The 16,772-nt window shown below is 38.6% G+C and overlaps 2 protein-coding genes across 6 annotated transcripts in view; both read right to left on the reverse strand.

The window, feature by feature from the left end:
- Positions 1–720: 720 nt before the first annotated feature.
- On the reverse strand, positions 721–5,663 carry ddx5 (DEAD (Asp-Glu-Ala-Asp) box helicase 5). 2 transcript variants are annotated; one of them, XM_056753423.1, is made up of 13 exons: positions 5,495–5,662; positions 4,613–4,784; positions 4,436–4,532; positions 4,222–4,355; positions 4,079–4,144; positions 3,852–3,993; positions 3,599–3,759; positions 3,340–3,512; positions 3,093–3,203; positions 2,954–3,015; positions 2,766–2,825; positions 1,539–1,760; positions 721–1,398 (listed from the first exon to the last, which is right to left on the reverse strand). In XM_056753423.1, exons 1-13 carry the CDS (start codon positions 5,536–5,538, stop codon positions 998–1,000), a joined length of 1,845 nt encoding a protein of 614 aa, XP_056609401.1. In that variant the 5' UTR covers positions 5,539–5,662; the 3' UTR covers positions 721–997. The 2 variants fall into 2 exon arrangements, with proteins under 2 accessions (XP_056609401.1, XP_056609403.1); XM_056753425.1 differs by having other exon boundaries at positions 1,224–1,398; positions 1,526–1,760; positions 5,495–5,663.
- Positions 5,664–7,225: 1,562 nt separating this feature from the next.
- smurf2 (SMAD specific E3 ubiquitin protein ligase 2) overlaps positions 7,226–16,772 on the reverse strand; it is a 41,867-nt gene continuing 32,320 nt past the window's right edge. For all 4 annotated transcript variants that reach the window (XM_056753422.1, XM_056753420.1, XM_056753421.1 and 1 more), the window contains exons 12-20: positions 14,539–14,737; positions 11,890–11,993; positions 11,469–11,583; positions 11,198–11,376; positions 10,019–10,156; positions 9,790–9,910; positions 9,430–9,631; positions 9,144–9,219; positions 7,226–8,942 (exon numbers count right to left, since the gene is read on the reverse strand). In XM_056753422.1, the coding sequence (XP_056609400.1) occupies positions 8,843–8,942; positions 9,144–9,219; positions 9,430–9,631; positions 9,790–9,910; positions 10,019–10,156; positions 11,198–11,376; positions 11,469–11,583; positions 11,890–11,993; positions 14,539–14,737 (1,234 nt within the window). In that variant the 3' untranslated portion in view covers positions 7,226–8,842. The remainder of the gene's footprint in view (positions 8,943–9,143; positions 9,220–9,429; positions 9,632–9,789; positions 9,911–10,018; positions 10,157–11,197; positions 11,377–11,468; positions 11,584–11,889; positions 11,994–14,538; positions 14,738–16,772) is intronic.

Here is a 16,772-nt window from a genome sequence, read left to right on the forward strand (position 1 = left end):
CAGAGTTGGTGCTAAACTCGGCAGGAAAGGGGAACTCGCGGGCCATGGTTTGACACCCTTTCCTTTTTCCTTCCTCTGTTCAGGCGCATCTACTGACAAACTAACAGTAACAGAGCGCAAAGGCAGGACCAAACCATTTCATGCAGATACGGGGGTGGTCGGTCAATATGGATGTTTACTTTTTGGTCAATGGAGATGAACTTTTACTGCCTAAAACAGATTATTAATTGTATTATATAAATATAAAATGGTTTGATAATTGTATTAGTTTCCACCTATTTTTGGAGGCCTCTGTCAGTCATGGGTCCTCGGAATTGTCCTAACTTTCCCCCCTACACGGCGCACCTGTCCACATCTACTTGCCCTGAGATGCAATCAAATCAAAGTCATCTTATACACTAGTACTGTTCGGAACACAGAGCCCATCTGTGTCTTGGCAACCGTTGTATTATAAAGTACACACAGGTTAACACATTAAGCTTTAATTTCAGAATCGTCTGCATTGTTCCCTACGTGAAAGGTTTTGCTTTGAACACGTTCATATCACTGAAAAGTTTATTTTTGATAGGTAAAGCCAAAGTGACTTATTCTTTTAAACACCACAGAGCTTGCAGGGGCCAATTGTTCTCAACAATGTTATCAATGTGAAAAATAGTCAATGAATTCAATATTCAAATTAAACCCTAGCTAATGAACCAACACAAGACACTGAAGCAAAGATGGTTTTTAATAATTTTATTTGAGGACCATGCAATAGCCTTAAACGGCCCTTGACATTTTACAGGTATGGATCCTTCGTGGTTAACTCCACATAGTACAAAATAATTAAGTTACTGAAAAAACACAACTAAAGGGGAAAATGAAAAAATCCTGCACAGCAGACTCTGGGACTCTATATTGTGATGCATGTACATTTTGAACCCTGCTTGGTAAAAATAAAGTTACACAAGTGATAAACAGAACAATTAAAGATTAAGAGAAACAAATGCAACTCCGTTTACTGTGGGAATGCAGGAGGGGGCATGGGAAAGGGCATAGACTGTGGCATCTGTTGGGGGTTAAAGGGGGGGAATTGTGGGGGGTGGCTCATGCCATTCTGAACTCCCCCTTGGTTGGCACCAAACTGCTGGCTCTGATAACCTTGGTTTCCATAGGCACTAGGCTGACCGCCACCACCGAAGTTTGACTGTCCATTACTGCCGTAACCCCCGTTAAAATTTCCACCGCTGTTGTAACTGCTAGACCCGTTTTGAGGCTTACTGTTAAACGTTTTCTTCTGTCCGTAAGAGTCATTGTTGCGGCCGTCTTGGCTATAGCTGTTGAAATCCCGTCTGCCGCCAGTGTGGCGATCACGACGGTCATCTCTAAACCCTCCACCTCGACCTCCCCTTGAACGACCTGCAGAAAGAAAATCAAAATGAAAACACTGCTAGATCGACGCAGGGAGTGGAACAAAGAAGAAACCCAGAGAGGGTGTGAAATGAGAAAACTGCCTGCAGATTAAACCACAGTTCTTGTATCTCACCAATTGGATTTACCTCCTCTGTCTTCGGCCATCTGGATGAGTTTGGGGTTAATGGCTTGATTGGCCTCGCGAAGGACAGAGACGAGGTCCTGTGCCTGTTTCATGTTGTTTGGTGTAAAGAACGTGTAGGCTGTCCCAGTTTTCTGGCTGCGAGCAGTACGGCCAATGCGGTGAATGTAGTCCTCAGAATTGTTGGGGTAGTCATAGTTAATGACAAATTTGACATCCTCAACATCTGTTTAAAACAAACGGATGCGCCATGGCAGGAACAGAGGCGTGCGGAAAGGCACGCCGCCACAGCGGCCAGGAAAGACATGTTAGCAAGGGAAGCAATGAATTGTGGGACATCTACTTACCACGCTGAGGAAAGGATTGTTAATATCAGGTTCATTAGAAAGGCAGGAGGTCCAAATGACAAAAAATAGTCCCGTTTAAAGTCTATTCTCGCTACAAATGTGTACTGAACTCCTCAACTTTCCTCAAAAGACAAACTGCTGCATCTTGCCAAGACTCAACTTGCTCTCAAAAACGAGGCAGATTAAGGGCTTAAATTTGATTCTACAGTAGAGGCAAGCTTTCCAACCAACCGGTGCTCACTTGAAAAAAATGATTCTCTTTGGCAGGACTCGACATGACTGAAGCCAGCGAGGAGGGAACGCATCAACCAGCCGGGTAATCGCATTCGGTGCGGAGGCATGAAGATTAAAGCAACTGCTCTCGTTGTGAAAAAATGGTAAAATAACAAGCATGCCAAATTTTTGTAAGCACTTCATGTTAAGAATCCTCAGACAACAGTCCTACCAATGACGGCCTTATATAGCATAGTAGAGGTCAAAAAACTCTGGGCTGGGAAAATGTAAATACAACAGTTCAATCTGTTGTACGAGAGCAGTTGCTAGCTGGACGCAGTGCGACCACCCAGCGGTGCCACACTTCTCCGTTGTATGCTGTCACCCTGTGGGCCACTTGCACTACGCCCAAAACACAGAGCTCCAATCACCCCTGAATGCAATTTGATTGGCTGGCAGACAGGCAGAACTCCACAGAGGAGCTCCTTACCCCCTCCGGTGAACCTGGATGTGTCATGCCAAGGTCCTGCCTCCAAGACTCCACCTTCAGGTGAGAGGGGCTCAGAAAGGCACAGCAGTTAAAGATAGCAGCAATACTTAAAGTAAATGGTAATAGTAAAAGACAAGTTACCACTTATAAAATACAATTCGAGAATAAGGCAAGAACAAACCTAGGCCTCTGGAGGCAACGTCTGTGGCGATGAGGATGGGGGCTTTGCCGAATTTAAACTCTTAAAGAAAAAAAAATAAGACAGTTACATTATGCAAACGAACCAGTTAAATAGATTAGATTCAACTTTGTCATTACACATATACAAGTACAAGTTAATGATTAAGGAACCAGGTGGTGAACGCATACCATTGAGGACCCAGTCCCTTTCCTGCTGACTCTTGTCTCCATGGATACCCATTGCAGGCCACCTACAAAGCAGATAATGCAAATTAAATCCTCACTGCAATGAAAACATTGTCATCAGATGGGCGGAGCAGTTTCTTACCCATCCCTGCGCATTCTCCTGGTGAGATCATCACACCTTCTTTTGGTCTCCACAAAAATTATAGTCTTGTTCTCCTTTTCACTCATAATTTCCTCCAAAAGGCGCAGCAGTCTGGAAAGATTCATCATAGGTCAATTACACTAAACAAAACTTTAAGACCGATAAAACTAGACAGGGTAATGCATCGAGACAGCAGTCAATTAAATTTTAGATGAAACTCATTGAAGATCTTAAACTAAACGCTTACTTGTCCTCTTTTTCTCCATCATTGCAAACATCAACAATCTGTAGGATGTTGTGATTGGCGCTGAGTTGAAGGGCACCAACATTGATCTGGACATATTCTTTAAGAAAGTCTTCGGCCAGCTGCCGCACCTCTTTTGGCCATGTGGCGCTCCACATCAGAGTTTGTCGGTCTGGCTACAGAGGAACACAGGACAATTATAACGGTGAATAACCAGCAACAACATTCAAACTATAGAAGCATTATTTATGATTTGACATACTCTAATTTGGTCCACAATTTTTCGAATCTGGGGTTCAAAACCCATGTCCAGCATCCTGTCAGCCTCATCAAGAACAAGATAGGTGCATCTGCGCAGATTTGTCTTTCCAACCTCCAGGAAATCGATTAGGCGACCAGGAGTGGCAATGCAGATTTCAACACCTTTGGAAAGTAGAAAAAAAAGTTAAGTACATGAACATTTGAAAGATGACTGCGATTTTCAAATGTTTAAAATGATAGCGCTTCATACACACCCCTCTCCAGATCCCGGATTTGTGGTCCCTTGGGAGCTCCTCCATAGATGCAGGTAGATTTGAGCCGAGAAGCTTTGCCGTAGTCTGCCGCCACCTGCTGGACCTGCTGTGCCAGTTCACGAGTGGGAGCCAACACCAAACACTACCGAGAGAGACGTCATTATCACTCCATTCTAAAGATACTAAATTGCAGTTACCGTATTGCTCAAACAAAAGTCTCAACTTACAATCGGGCCATCACCATGTTCCAGGAATGGTTGGTGGTTTATGTGCACAATAGCAGGTAGCAAGTACTGCAAAATCAAACCTCATTAAAACCAATTGCACATCAAGCATTTAAAAAAGAGGGAAAAATTAAAATGCATCATACCGAAAGGGTTTTCCCAGATCCTGTCTGTGCAATGCCCACCATGTCTTTACCACTTAGTGCTACTGGCCACCCCTGACCTTGGATGGGGGTTGGTTCAGTCCAGTTCTGTTTGTGGATCACATCCATTACGTAGTCTGTATTAAATAAAACACATCAGTTCAAGTTGCAAAAGTTAATATTCACTATTTATGAGCCCAATGTCTCATCAACTTACTTGGGAAACTTGCTTCATGGAACTTCATAATGGGTTTTGGGAGCTCTCTTCCCTTCACTGTAATTTCTTTGCTTCTTCTGTAGTTTTCAACGTCTTGCTAAAATACCAAAAAAAAAATCACATTTTAAAACGGTTTCAGACACAGGACAAAAAAAAACAAGTCTTAAAAATGCTTACAGGTGTCCGCCGAGAAACTTCATGGTGCTCTTGGTAGAAGTTCTTCTCAAATTTAGGAAGCTCATCCAGGTTCCAGTGTTTCTTCCTCAGCCGGTCACCTGGATTCCCAAACTTCTTTCCTTGAGGAGGTCCATTTCGGCTTCCACCAAAACGTGGGGGACCACTGTTGTATCTGGAAGCACAAAAAAGTGATTATGTTTAAAACCGACATACTTCGCAGCACCATTGCGCAGCTTGACATAGTAACGAAAGTTGATAATTCGCTACATGCATTTTATCGATGGAAGACAAACAGCAATAACGCCCTGGAAATACTAAATGCGTTAAGAAATATTCCCTTTCTCGTTCAAAATATAAGAAGTCAAGGTAAGCAAAGGAAAATGTATGAATAATAGATGACTGGCGCTCAGGCTTCAGATAGCATCGTGCCATTTTTCTCTGCGCCACGTTTTAAAGGCGCTGCCATTTTATTGCTCTCAGGCAAGAGACAAAGAGGGAAAAACCGGCCGGCATTTTACAAAACCAGAGCCGCATGGCAAAATACAACGTTCTCAGGCAATGAACAATAAAGAAATTTCAACTAGACCAAAATACACAACGCGCATTACAGATTTAACGTCCATTCTACAAAATTAAACGCTAAAGACGTTCTTTTGATCCGCCATTTTAGCAACCGAAGTGGAGAGTACAGACTTTGCCTCCATTTATCATCAAAACACTAAACAATCTTCGTCCATCTCAAACCAATTTGAATATTTAAAGAAAAAATGTTCGTTACGTCATACAAAACGTCGATTTTTATCGGTAAACCTTACGAAACCACATCGGATTAAGCCCGAGGACGCACGCACATTTTACTCGACGATAACTCAAAATACTCACCCTCTGTCGCGGCCACCGCGGTCTCTGTCTGAATATCCGGGCATATTTTAAGCAGAAAGTATAAAATTAAAATATAATAGTCGGCCGTTGTTGAGTAACGCTGCGATGTCGTGTTTGTAAGCGCCGCACACAGCTGAAGCTCGCCGGATTTTATAGGAAGAGGAAGGGACTTCCGGGCAGATCACTGACGTCAATCAGATGCGGCGCATCTGCGCATGCGTGCACGTGGGACTTGAGACCAAATTACTGGAAAACTACTGAAAACAAAACTAATACGATGAGACATGTCGTGTCGCATGATATGAAGTGCCTAAAACGAATGTATATGTAAGTATGAAAGTAAAGTATGTGTAAGTAAAGCATGGATGTGGTGAACAGCAGCCTATTTGTAAAAAAACGATGCTTTTTGCAATTGGGCCATTGGTGTCTACTACTATAAAATGTATTAAAAAACATTACAATATTTGCGTGCGTTTTTTTAAGTGGTTTTAAAATCGTTGCTCTGTGTTAAACGTTTTTAAATGTATGTTTATCAAGTATCTAGTCAATTTTACCAGGGAGGAGGCCTACACCTAAATTGTTTTTTAAAACACATGGTTGTCCCAAACACGTGTTTGGTATTCCATGTTGCCCTTAAAGGAAAAGATAATTTATTTGGACTACTGCCTTCAACTGAAGAACAACTCTACATTAAGTGTCCATTCTTCCAAAATATCAAGCATGGCTTAACAACATTTATTTTGAGGATTTACAAAAGTAGCCCCAAAAAGTGGTAACGATACTCTTGAGTTGGGTATCTCCATCGTTGTCAAATGCAGTGTGACACCTAGAGTACTTGCTAAAAGGGATATTAACACCTCAGACACCTTTCAGAATAAAGCACAATTTCTTTCTTATTCTAATAGGGGACTCTTCCCCCATTGTTCCAAACCCGATCTTTTAACTACCCTCCTTGGAATCACAATGGAACTGTGAAGCTTGGACACAATGTTTGGGAGAGAATTCTCCTGTCTTCAATTCTATAACTGCAACAACAATTTAAAGGGATAGTTCACATTTAATGTTACCTGCATGGGTCCACAAAACACTTTCTTCCATGGAACGCAAAATATATTTTGAGAAATGTCTCTGTGGTTTTGTGTCTCTCAGGTTTGTGATGACATGAGGCTGAGTAGATGATTCAAGAATTTTCTTTCTTTAAAACAAAAGAGTATCAAACACAGTATATGCACTTTTCTCCACAATGGTGCAGTAATACAGAAGCAGGCGACCACTGTTATCCCGTCATAAAAGCAAGTTTAATCAGATCTAATTACACACAAAAATAAAACACTCTTACAAAAAATGATAGTGTGTTACATGTAGCAATTGCACCGGTCAGCTATGAAAGTTAGAAGTGTTGCCAGTAAATCATGCTATAAAGGAAAACCGAACATGTCAACTGGCCGCCAGTCCACATGGAGGCCTATTGACCTATACAAGTAAAAATAATAATAATATTAAATGAAGACAAAGAGATTCTTATGTGTGCACCAGAGTTAAATGAAATATATAATCATTCAGTCCATAAAGAGTTTGGTAAATAGATTTCGCCTATTATATACAGCCATTATAGCGTGTGTGTGCAAAATGTATTTTTTCCTTTCAAATCTAATTAAATTAAAGATAAGTGACAGTCAGTGATCCACATATACGACCAATATTCTATAACTATACAAAGCACCGTCTCAAAATATTTAACTGATCCATCCATAGGCTTCTTTATTTATTTTTTCTCCTTTTTTGCACTCGATTTATAAAAAAGTAACAAAAGGTGTATAGCTCATATTCAGCGTATGCAAACTCTTAACAACAGTCCATGGTCATAGAGGATTGCTATAGACAGGCAGCATCTCAGAAACATTCAACAATATATATATATATATATATAGAAAACTGCATTCGTTTATTGATGCAGTTCATTTTGAATAATCCTGAAGGAACAGTTCATGTTTCAAGCCGTGTATTTTTGAGGATGACAAAGAGCACATAAGACATGCTTCTGTTGTATTCTATTAAGATTTACAGCTAACGGCAATTACCGTTTTTCTATAAAATTCTTCTTTAGTACAGCTGTCCACCTCGCAGATCATTTGTAATGCTCACTGAAGGCCAGTGACAGTTTTGCATGGTAGAAAAAAGTTGTTACTACATTGGATTATTAATAAATTACAAAAATAACAAGTGATACAAACAACACTCTCCATTGATTTCCACGAGGCGGGGTAAACAATTGCATGTCGTCTTCTATGGCAGGTCTTCTTGAAAACGGGCCAAAATTAAAATGGTAAAATCGTAATGAGACTGTGTGAAATGGAAGACATTTCACATCTCATTGGCATGCGCATACTTTTGCATCGTACTTAAAATTGTAAAGGGTTTCGTTGACATCTGAGACTTTTCCATTTGTAAAAAAGGTTGACACCAATAAGATGACATCATAAAATGATTTTCTGCACAATTTTTTCTTTTCTTTAAAAAAATGAAATTTGACATTCAAAGCAAGCCAATGTCAACCTTTAGGGACCACACTTAAGAACTGTGTTTAAATGCACTTCTCAGTCGGTCTCTGAGATGATGTCAATATATCATATCTGTTTATTTCTTTTCTTTTAAACTCATCCTCTTATGCCAAATGAAAATAAAGCTAGACTACCTGCCTATATAAGAATTCGGTGATTCACTCCCTTTTTAACAAACTCTGTCATCTAATGTAGGGGAGTCCAAATGGGGGGCTTTAAATAAACCCTGATTGTAAGAAAATACATCTTGCAGATTCCTATAGTCGCTTAGCCAGCATGCCGAGTATCAACACCCTGTACAACAAGAACAGTTTTGCGTTTACTACGAAAAGCCTCAAGTCCAGAAACGGCAGAATTTGCGGTCCTTTGTTGCACCCCGGCGTCTTCCTTCCGTCAGGTGTGAAGACAGTAGTGCTTCTACATCAGCTTATGCGGGAACGCTGTCTGCATCCTCCTCGCTTCTCTTAAAGTCAGTTGGTACAAATGCTACATGAAATACTGTTAATATCTTTTGTCTTAATGCTAAAAAAATCAATGTTTGAACAAAAACAGGAAGAGGAGGATCCTTATAATAAATGTTAAATTTTAAAGAGTTACTAGCAGCTGAAAAGATAAGTCGTTTCTTCTCTTCTTTTCAAAGACTTTTTATAGCAGCATCAGGCGGAGAGTGCTGCGCTATAATCCACTCTTCCTGAGGCCTTCCTGTTTGGACTTCCGCTTCCGACGGCTGATTGACAGGTGCGCCCGCCGTTAGAAAGCTTGCTTTTTGAACATTAGTGAGTGACTTTCATTCCACAGCGAAGCCACAGGTCTCCTCGATGGCTGTCAACAGCTTGTCATAGAGTTTGTCGTAGGTCTCGTATGGAGGAATGTCAATTCGGTTGAAGCTAAGATGAAAAGAGAGATAAGACAAATAGCGGTTGTGAAATGCTGTCTCTAATGAAGAAAAATCTACTAACAGTTCAATAGTGCCACCAGCCATTAAATTACAACAAATACAATACAATTCAAATGAGCTGAAATTATTATAACACCTTGTCCTATTAAGCAACTGGTGGTGAGGTACATCTTCGTACTAAAGTGCTTACCAAGTGTGGGCTTTGGGCAAGTTGTTGGTGCTGGCATCGATCTGGTGGATGGTGAAGAGACGTGGCCCGGCCGCACCTGCAGTGCAGAATACATCAACACATTATCTCCATCCTCAAATCGCAACTGAGTCATATTTCAATTCACTTTTTTTGCTCGAGTCCAGTTTGAAAGCATAACTACACGTTAAACTTTTTGTAATTTCAAGCACCCGGAAAGCCAAGTTTTTACACAAAATGAAAGTTATGCTCAGTGAAAACCGTTGGTACAGGAAGTGACATCACATACCCTGCAGGGCTTTGAATCCTTGCAGTGGCACCCTGGAGGAGCCGGTGACGAACTGAAGCAGTCGGGCTCTCCGTTCCTCATCGTACGATTCCACGGCCCGCCAAAACCACTTCACACTGTTACTCTCGGCCGTGCAATGCTTCAGTCGCGTGTTGGACTTCCAGTCGTGGATGTCGATCTTACCGAGGCCACACACGATGAGCTGAGAGGAACATTGCGTTAGTAAAGCACACCACACTATCATTCTTAAAATATTTTGTATCTCAGAGGACCAGACCACCAAATATAAATGGAGAAACCAGTCTTAATAAAGCTAAACCAAACGTATATGCTTGTATACGAGATGCTTGACGCTCATACCTCCAGCTCTTTCTCATCAAACGCCTTGAGAAGGTGTTGAGGGATGACCTCATTAAAACCTTTCTGCAGGGCCAAAAACTGAGCTTCAATACCCCTCAGGAATCGCCAGTTCACGTACAACCTACACAACAACAAAAAACACACTCCATGACATCTGGAAGCAGCACAAAAGCACACGCCTGAATGCAAGTGAAAGCATGAAGCAGTTTGGTTTAGATGGCTTGCTCACCTGACATATTCCTTTTTGGTGTCCTGGGTAACCTGGATGCTCTTGCCATTGGGTTTGAGCTCATGCTGAATGATCTCTCCATAAGCATTGTGCTCCACACAAAACGTGTGATCCAACACCCCAGTGATGTCATTGTCTCTAAATACGCACATATAACAAAACAAATGATTAAAACATTGCACGTATGAAACATGCAAAATGTTTCAAACAACATTTGTCTAATTATTATGTTATTAGGAACATTTTATTTACATTATTTCCATAATTACACTCAAATTTTATTATTTTATGAAATGAATGATTTGAACATTATTTTAAATATTATATATAATTATACATTTATAAACTGTATATTTCTAATAACATTTTTCAGAATTAAATATACACATACAAAAAATATAAAAAAGCGGCATATTTGAAACATGCACACTATTTAAAAAAAAATATTGTCCACTTATAATATAATTATGAAACTGTATTCCTATTGTTATATTCATACAATTTTGTAATTTCTATATATAAGATATATGTTATATTATAGTGTGATTAAATACACACGTACAACAAAAATGATTAAAACACATTAAAGCACGATTAGAAACATGCAAACTATTAAAAAAAATATTCTCTAATTATTGTATACTTATGCAGCATAAAAACAATACAAAAAACATTATAATTATATAATATAGGTATATATGTAATATACAATCAATCATATTGATAATTTATTTATTCCTTTTTTATAATTTATAACAATATATTTGTATGCGGTGTATATTATTTTATATATAAAATGTATATACATTTTTATAATTTAAAAATATTTTATTTTCATAGTTATTTTTATTTTCTTTTAAAATGTTGATTTATAATTTGTAATTTTTGTTTACATTGTTTTATAATTAATATTTTATTTTTCTATTAATTTGATTTATTTTCACATTGAATGAACGACTGAATATAATACATTACAAATCTAAATCTAAAATATGTTTGGTTCCTAAATGAGATAACATTAAAAAAAAAAAATCTGAAATCTCTTAAATTAATATTACATGTTAACTACCAAGGAGTTGAGTTTGTGAATATTGAACATGTTTCTATAACACTAGCCATGACATGTGTAGTATTTTATACAAGAAAAGACTATGAGACAGGAATATAAAGCACACTGACAGGATCCACACGAGGCTGTTATGAAGGTCCGGGTCCACTGATTCCATATCATCAAGAGTGATGGGTTTCCCTAGCAACTGCTTGTAAAAGGGCAGAGTGAAGCCTCCATCGATGTAATGACCGTGAAAAACAGCCATTCCCATTATACGACCCACAAAGTGGAAATACGACAAGTGTTCCTGGGAAAGGCAAAGAGATTCTCTGTTATGTATAATTTGGGTCACAAGAATAAGCTGGTCCGGGCCAAAACACGACCATCAGGTCGACTAACCGGGTTGACAGCTGAGTCAGGGTTGATCTGTAGTGTGTAGATGTCATCTCTTGAATACTGGAACAGCCCATAGTATGGATTCAACATCTCGTGCGACAGCAAGTACAGCCACTCCCTTAAATACACATATTGTCGTGTTAATATAGACTTTTGTGAATCAATATAAAGTAATGGAGGGAAAGGAGCCATTTGAATGTTTAACACTGTATGTTGTGTTTGTGTTTTAAAGTGTAATACTGTATTTTACCACTAGATGGACACACAAGCTTTAAAAGTAGACATGAAATTGAATTTTACATTTACAATTTACAGAAACACTTTCAGTACATATTTTGAGACGTTGGTGACATGCAAGGATGACTCGTTCACTTAAACAATTTTAGAAAGTTATAATGTAATGTGCATGGTGCCGAAGTTGTACCTCGCGACTCCTCCATAGTCAAGACCTTCCTCTCCTCTGAACTTGACCATCAACCTCTTCCATAAGTCCTTCGGCCTCATCTTCATCACCTGGCGGTACGATTCCTGACGACACAGTTAAAATGGCAAAAGGGTGAAAAACAAGTCACTGAAAAGATCAAATCAGTGTGAAACCATTCAAACTAATTCAAAAGACCCGTTTAAACTGTGTTAAGATTCTGTGATATGTTTGACGTTGTTTCCTTTACTTTGTTGATGTGTTTCTTTCATGATTTAATTTTAATTACAGCCACGAACAAATATGACTGACTAGTCTGTGCTATAGACCCCTTCAGAAAACGTAAGCAATGCTTATTCAACGCTGGTCCAGAAGACCTCCCCGTTTCAGTTTTTTAACACCACACAAACGTTTGAACAAACGACAACCAACAAAACATTTATAATCGAATCATTATGTAAAAAAAATATTTTTAAGATTCAATTTTGTAAGAGTTAAAAGTAAATGAAGCAGGAAGTGCTTCTGGACCGCCATTTACATCTTACAAAGTGGTCGATCTATATATGTGTGTATGTAGGTTGAAGGTTATTTTTGTGAGTATTCTAGCATATCAACAGCCTCACAGATGACACACTACAAGCCACAGAAGTGTTCATTTCATGGGGTTAAGAGGCCAGGTTCGTCGGCCAGGAGAGAACGCAACATGTCGGAATGCGGGATGCTGAAATGTCTACTGCGTCCAGCTCAACGCCCACAAACACCCCAAAACAGATGACCAAACAGACCCACACATGCCAAAAATTGCTTCAAGCTGAGCGAAGGAAAGTGGGGAGGCGTAAATGCTGTTGTAACAAACTCACACAAAAATGTCTTCTTTAAAGAAGATGATTCCAGCACGCTTTTGCAGACTATCTTTTGCTTGCAGGAAATATCCAAATAGATTTCCAAATTTTTGTTGCCATTAATTATAATAATTGTAAGTGAGATTCTTTTGTATAAAAAAGGTAAAGAGTAGATTTCAGATGGTTGGTTCAACGCATCTCGGAAATGGTTGTTATGGATTTATGCGGTCTCAGTTTTGTGCCGTTTTCGTTTAATCCCAGACTGACTCATGGATTAAAACTATGTGTGGGCCAAACCGTCTGCTGTGGGACTTGCTGTGTTCATACAGAAATGTCACTTAATTATTGCTGTAAAATAATGTTTGGAAATATATTGTGATATTTATACTGGCACACATCTTAAAATGATAGTTCCCCCAAAAAATTCATTCTCTCATCATTTGCTCATCCTTTTAAACCTGTATGACTTTCTTCCACTGAACACAAAAGAAGATACTTTGAAGAAAGTTGGTAAAGGACCACGTCGGCACCCATTTGCTTCTATTATATGGACACAAAACAAATGCAACTCAGTGGGGCCAGTTAACAGCAATCTTCCAAATATCTCCTTTTGTGTTCTGCAGAAGAAAGAAAGTCAAACAGGTTTGAAATGACAAGAGGATGAGTAAATTATATAATTTTTATTTTTTTTATTTTTTTCTTATGTGCCCCAAACCTTTGCACAGAACTGTATTTGTAGTAAATATCGTTCTACATATATTTGCTTGATTTTTGACAATGGCTAGACAAAAATTTGGTTTAAATTTTAACATGTACAATCCCTCACTCTTTAGGACCTATTGTTTTTGAAAAAGTTAACTTTAATGCAAGGAACCTGGCCGACCAGTACACTCTCACTTAATGGGACAAACTGACAGGATTACCTCCAGTTAAGTGGCCTGACATCTACACCTACCAGACAGAGAAACCAAGCATGTATAGTAAAGATAAACTGAGAGCGTATACATAGATGCCTGCGTGTACTAACAGTCGAAAACGTTAACCAATGCATTTACTTAAACACAAACCTGACACATAACATGAGCCTTCTCACTGTTCTCTCTCCCTTTATACCAATGCACTTGTGACAACTAAATAAAAACAGATGACAAACAGTTTCCTTTAAGTTTCAATAGTTTGTGGCCCATAGTTAACTGCTAGATGTACAACTAACAAATTTAGCTTGCAAACCCAATGCGTTCAAAAGTTAAGGCTACGAGAAAAATAACCTTGTTCCCCAGTTTCTGAATAGGTGGGCATACGAGAGATCTTTTTAGAAACAAATCATAATCCACACCAACAAAAGACAGCAGTTACTTTAACTATAGTCTTATGATGTGAAACGTGAGCATTTTTGATGATCGTTTCCGTTAAATCCGCTCGTTTTATTGTGTCTAACCCAAGCAGTCGTGAGTGTTTTTGTATGTTAAAATATCAAATTTGAGACTGTATTCTGTCGATCGTGGCGCTAAACAACACAAGAAGATGACATTTCAAACTCCTTATGTAGCAGGAATCTGTGCTGGTTGTATTGGCCGCCTCCAGTTTTCCCTTTGTATTGCCTCCAGCTAATGCCGTGACGTCTGCGCAAAAGGGGTCTATACTATCAAATGTTATTTAAATGCATATAAATAAAACAAAAGTTAAAAATGATTGTGCTTTGTGCTCATTTTGTGAAAAAACACACTCTTATTATAAGCTGTACTGCTTTACGCTTGGAGTTAAACTGCATATTTGCCGTGTTTTCCTGAAAGTAAAAGGAAGGCCTCACCTCAAAGATCTCCTCTCGTGAGACCTCAATACGGCAGTGTCCCGCCTGAGGCTGTTGCTGGGACAGCTCCTGTCTCAAGATCTTCAGTTTCTGCACCAGGTCTCGTTTATACTTGGGAACCGTGAGACATTCGGGGTCCTCTGGGATGTTGCTGGGAGTCACGACAGACTGCGCCTGCTCCTTCAGCGGCCCGGGACGGCTGCATAGAAAGAGAGTTTTTATTTATTGCATATTTTTAAAAAATTTTAACCGTCTTTGATAGACATTATCTCAACGTCTAGTGAGGAAGATAATTATCATAACACACACTTAGTTTAAGATTAACATGTTATTTAAAGAGTATCTCATTCAGAGCCTGATGTCCAGAAGCCATATGTTGTCTCTGGTGTGTGTGTATGTGTGTGTATACGTGTAGTGTGGCCGGCATTCCTGACAGTCTGTGGTCTCTGCAAAACCTCACCCAATGAGCAAAACTGAGCACATCTACCACATCCTACACAGGACTAACATGTGCCTGCTTCGCATGTTTGCATGCAATTTCTTCAACATTAATTTACTCAAATATAGACAAGGTTAAAAAATCTCTGACATGACTCTCATTTATCCGTGTCACACGGACCCTTAGACTCATTCTAACTTTACACGTGACTCGCATTCCTTAAATATTCCCTGCCTCCCTTTATTTTCTCTGGACACGCAAAAACTCACTTCATTTCACCGCATTTAGCACACTCTGCTGAATCTGGTTTGAATCTGAATCAATGCAAGAAAAATGTTTTACTTTATACTTCACTGTGTATAATGATGAACATGCTACCAAGAAGGTTATTTAAGTTTACTAAAACTACAACTATTCAAATATTTCTGTTAATTTAAATCTAATATATATATATATATATATATATATACTTAAATATTATGAGAATAAGTCTGTATAAACGTCTTTGTTCTGATGAACACAGAATAAGATATTTGGAAGAATGCTTGTAACCGAACAGTTCTTGGCCACCATTGACTACCATTGCAGGAAAAATTGCTTTTAAAATTTCTTTGTTCTGTTGAACACAAAAGAAGATATTTTGAAGAATGTAGGAAGGCAAACAGTTCTGGTGCACCTTTGACTACCATCGTAATTTTTCCTTCTATGGTAGTCAACTGTTTGGTTACAAGCATTCTTCTAAACAGCTTTCTGTGTTCATCAAAACAAAGAAATCAATACAGATTTGGAACAACTCGAGGGGGAGTAAATAAAATAAAAATATTTTTATATTTTTTATAAAAAGTTGCCTAAGCAATAACTGAAACAAGTTTTTGAACAGTAAAACAAGTCCATAAACAGAAATAAGCAACTAAAATTAAAAATCTATATAGATCAACTAAAAAACTAGAAATGATATAGCAATATAAAAATATGAAAAAAATATTATATAAAAAAATTTAAAACCACATAACAACTAAAATTAACATTAAAAGTAAAAATTTGAAAATAAAGTGAAATTCAAAATATTTATAACTAAAACACCCATAATAAAACTGAAAACAAACCATAACTTTGCACGTTCATTTAGTTTTCTCAATGTTGTAATCGTGAAAGACCCTTGAAATCCTTGATCCGGAACAAGAGGGAGGTTCCACCGAAAGACAACTCATGCATTCACACACGCACAACCGTACAAACACACACATACATGCATGCCAACCACACATCCAGCGTTCCAATCACGCACTTAAAACCGTTAACCGATAATGAGATCATAAAACCAAAAGAAAACAACATGGACCAGAGAATTTTTGCGAGATGACACAGGGGTGGGGAACCAGAGGTGAGGTGTTTGGCAGTGATAAAAGGCAGATGTCCTGCGCGAAATCCACATCTATCCCAACGCCTAATCCAAGGACTTGAGAGTCAGGCACATTTAAACCAACTCTGACAGTCAGTTTGTTTGAGGAATGAGACATCTTACTAAAAATGATCTGCCCTGACTGATGTCTGCTATCTATTTGTGCCCCATCTATATAGTTTCTTATGTTTTTGGGCTAAATAAAAGTTAACAAAAAATCTGTGATTGAACAAGTACATAAAATCTATTGCGAAAACGCTCTCCCTACCTTATCAAGGTATGTTTTTAATAATGATTTACGAATTAAGCTGTGGCGTAAGATTTCACTGAAAATCCCAGTTTGATGTCATTTGACTTGACAACCTGCAATTTCAGTCAAAACATCAAAGCCGA

Source organism: Triplophysa dalaica, chromosome 7 (assembly GCF_015846415.1).
Source record: "Triplophysa dalaica isolate WHDGS20190420 chromosome 7, ASM1584641v1, whole genome shotgun sequence".
In the NCBI taxonomy this organism is placed as follows: domain Eukaryota; kingdom Metazoa; phylum Chordata; class Actinopteri; order Cypriniformes; family Nemacheilidae; genus Triplophysa; species Triplophysa dalaica.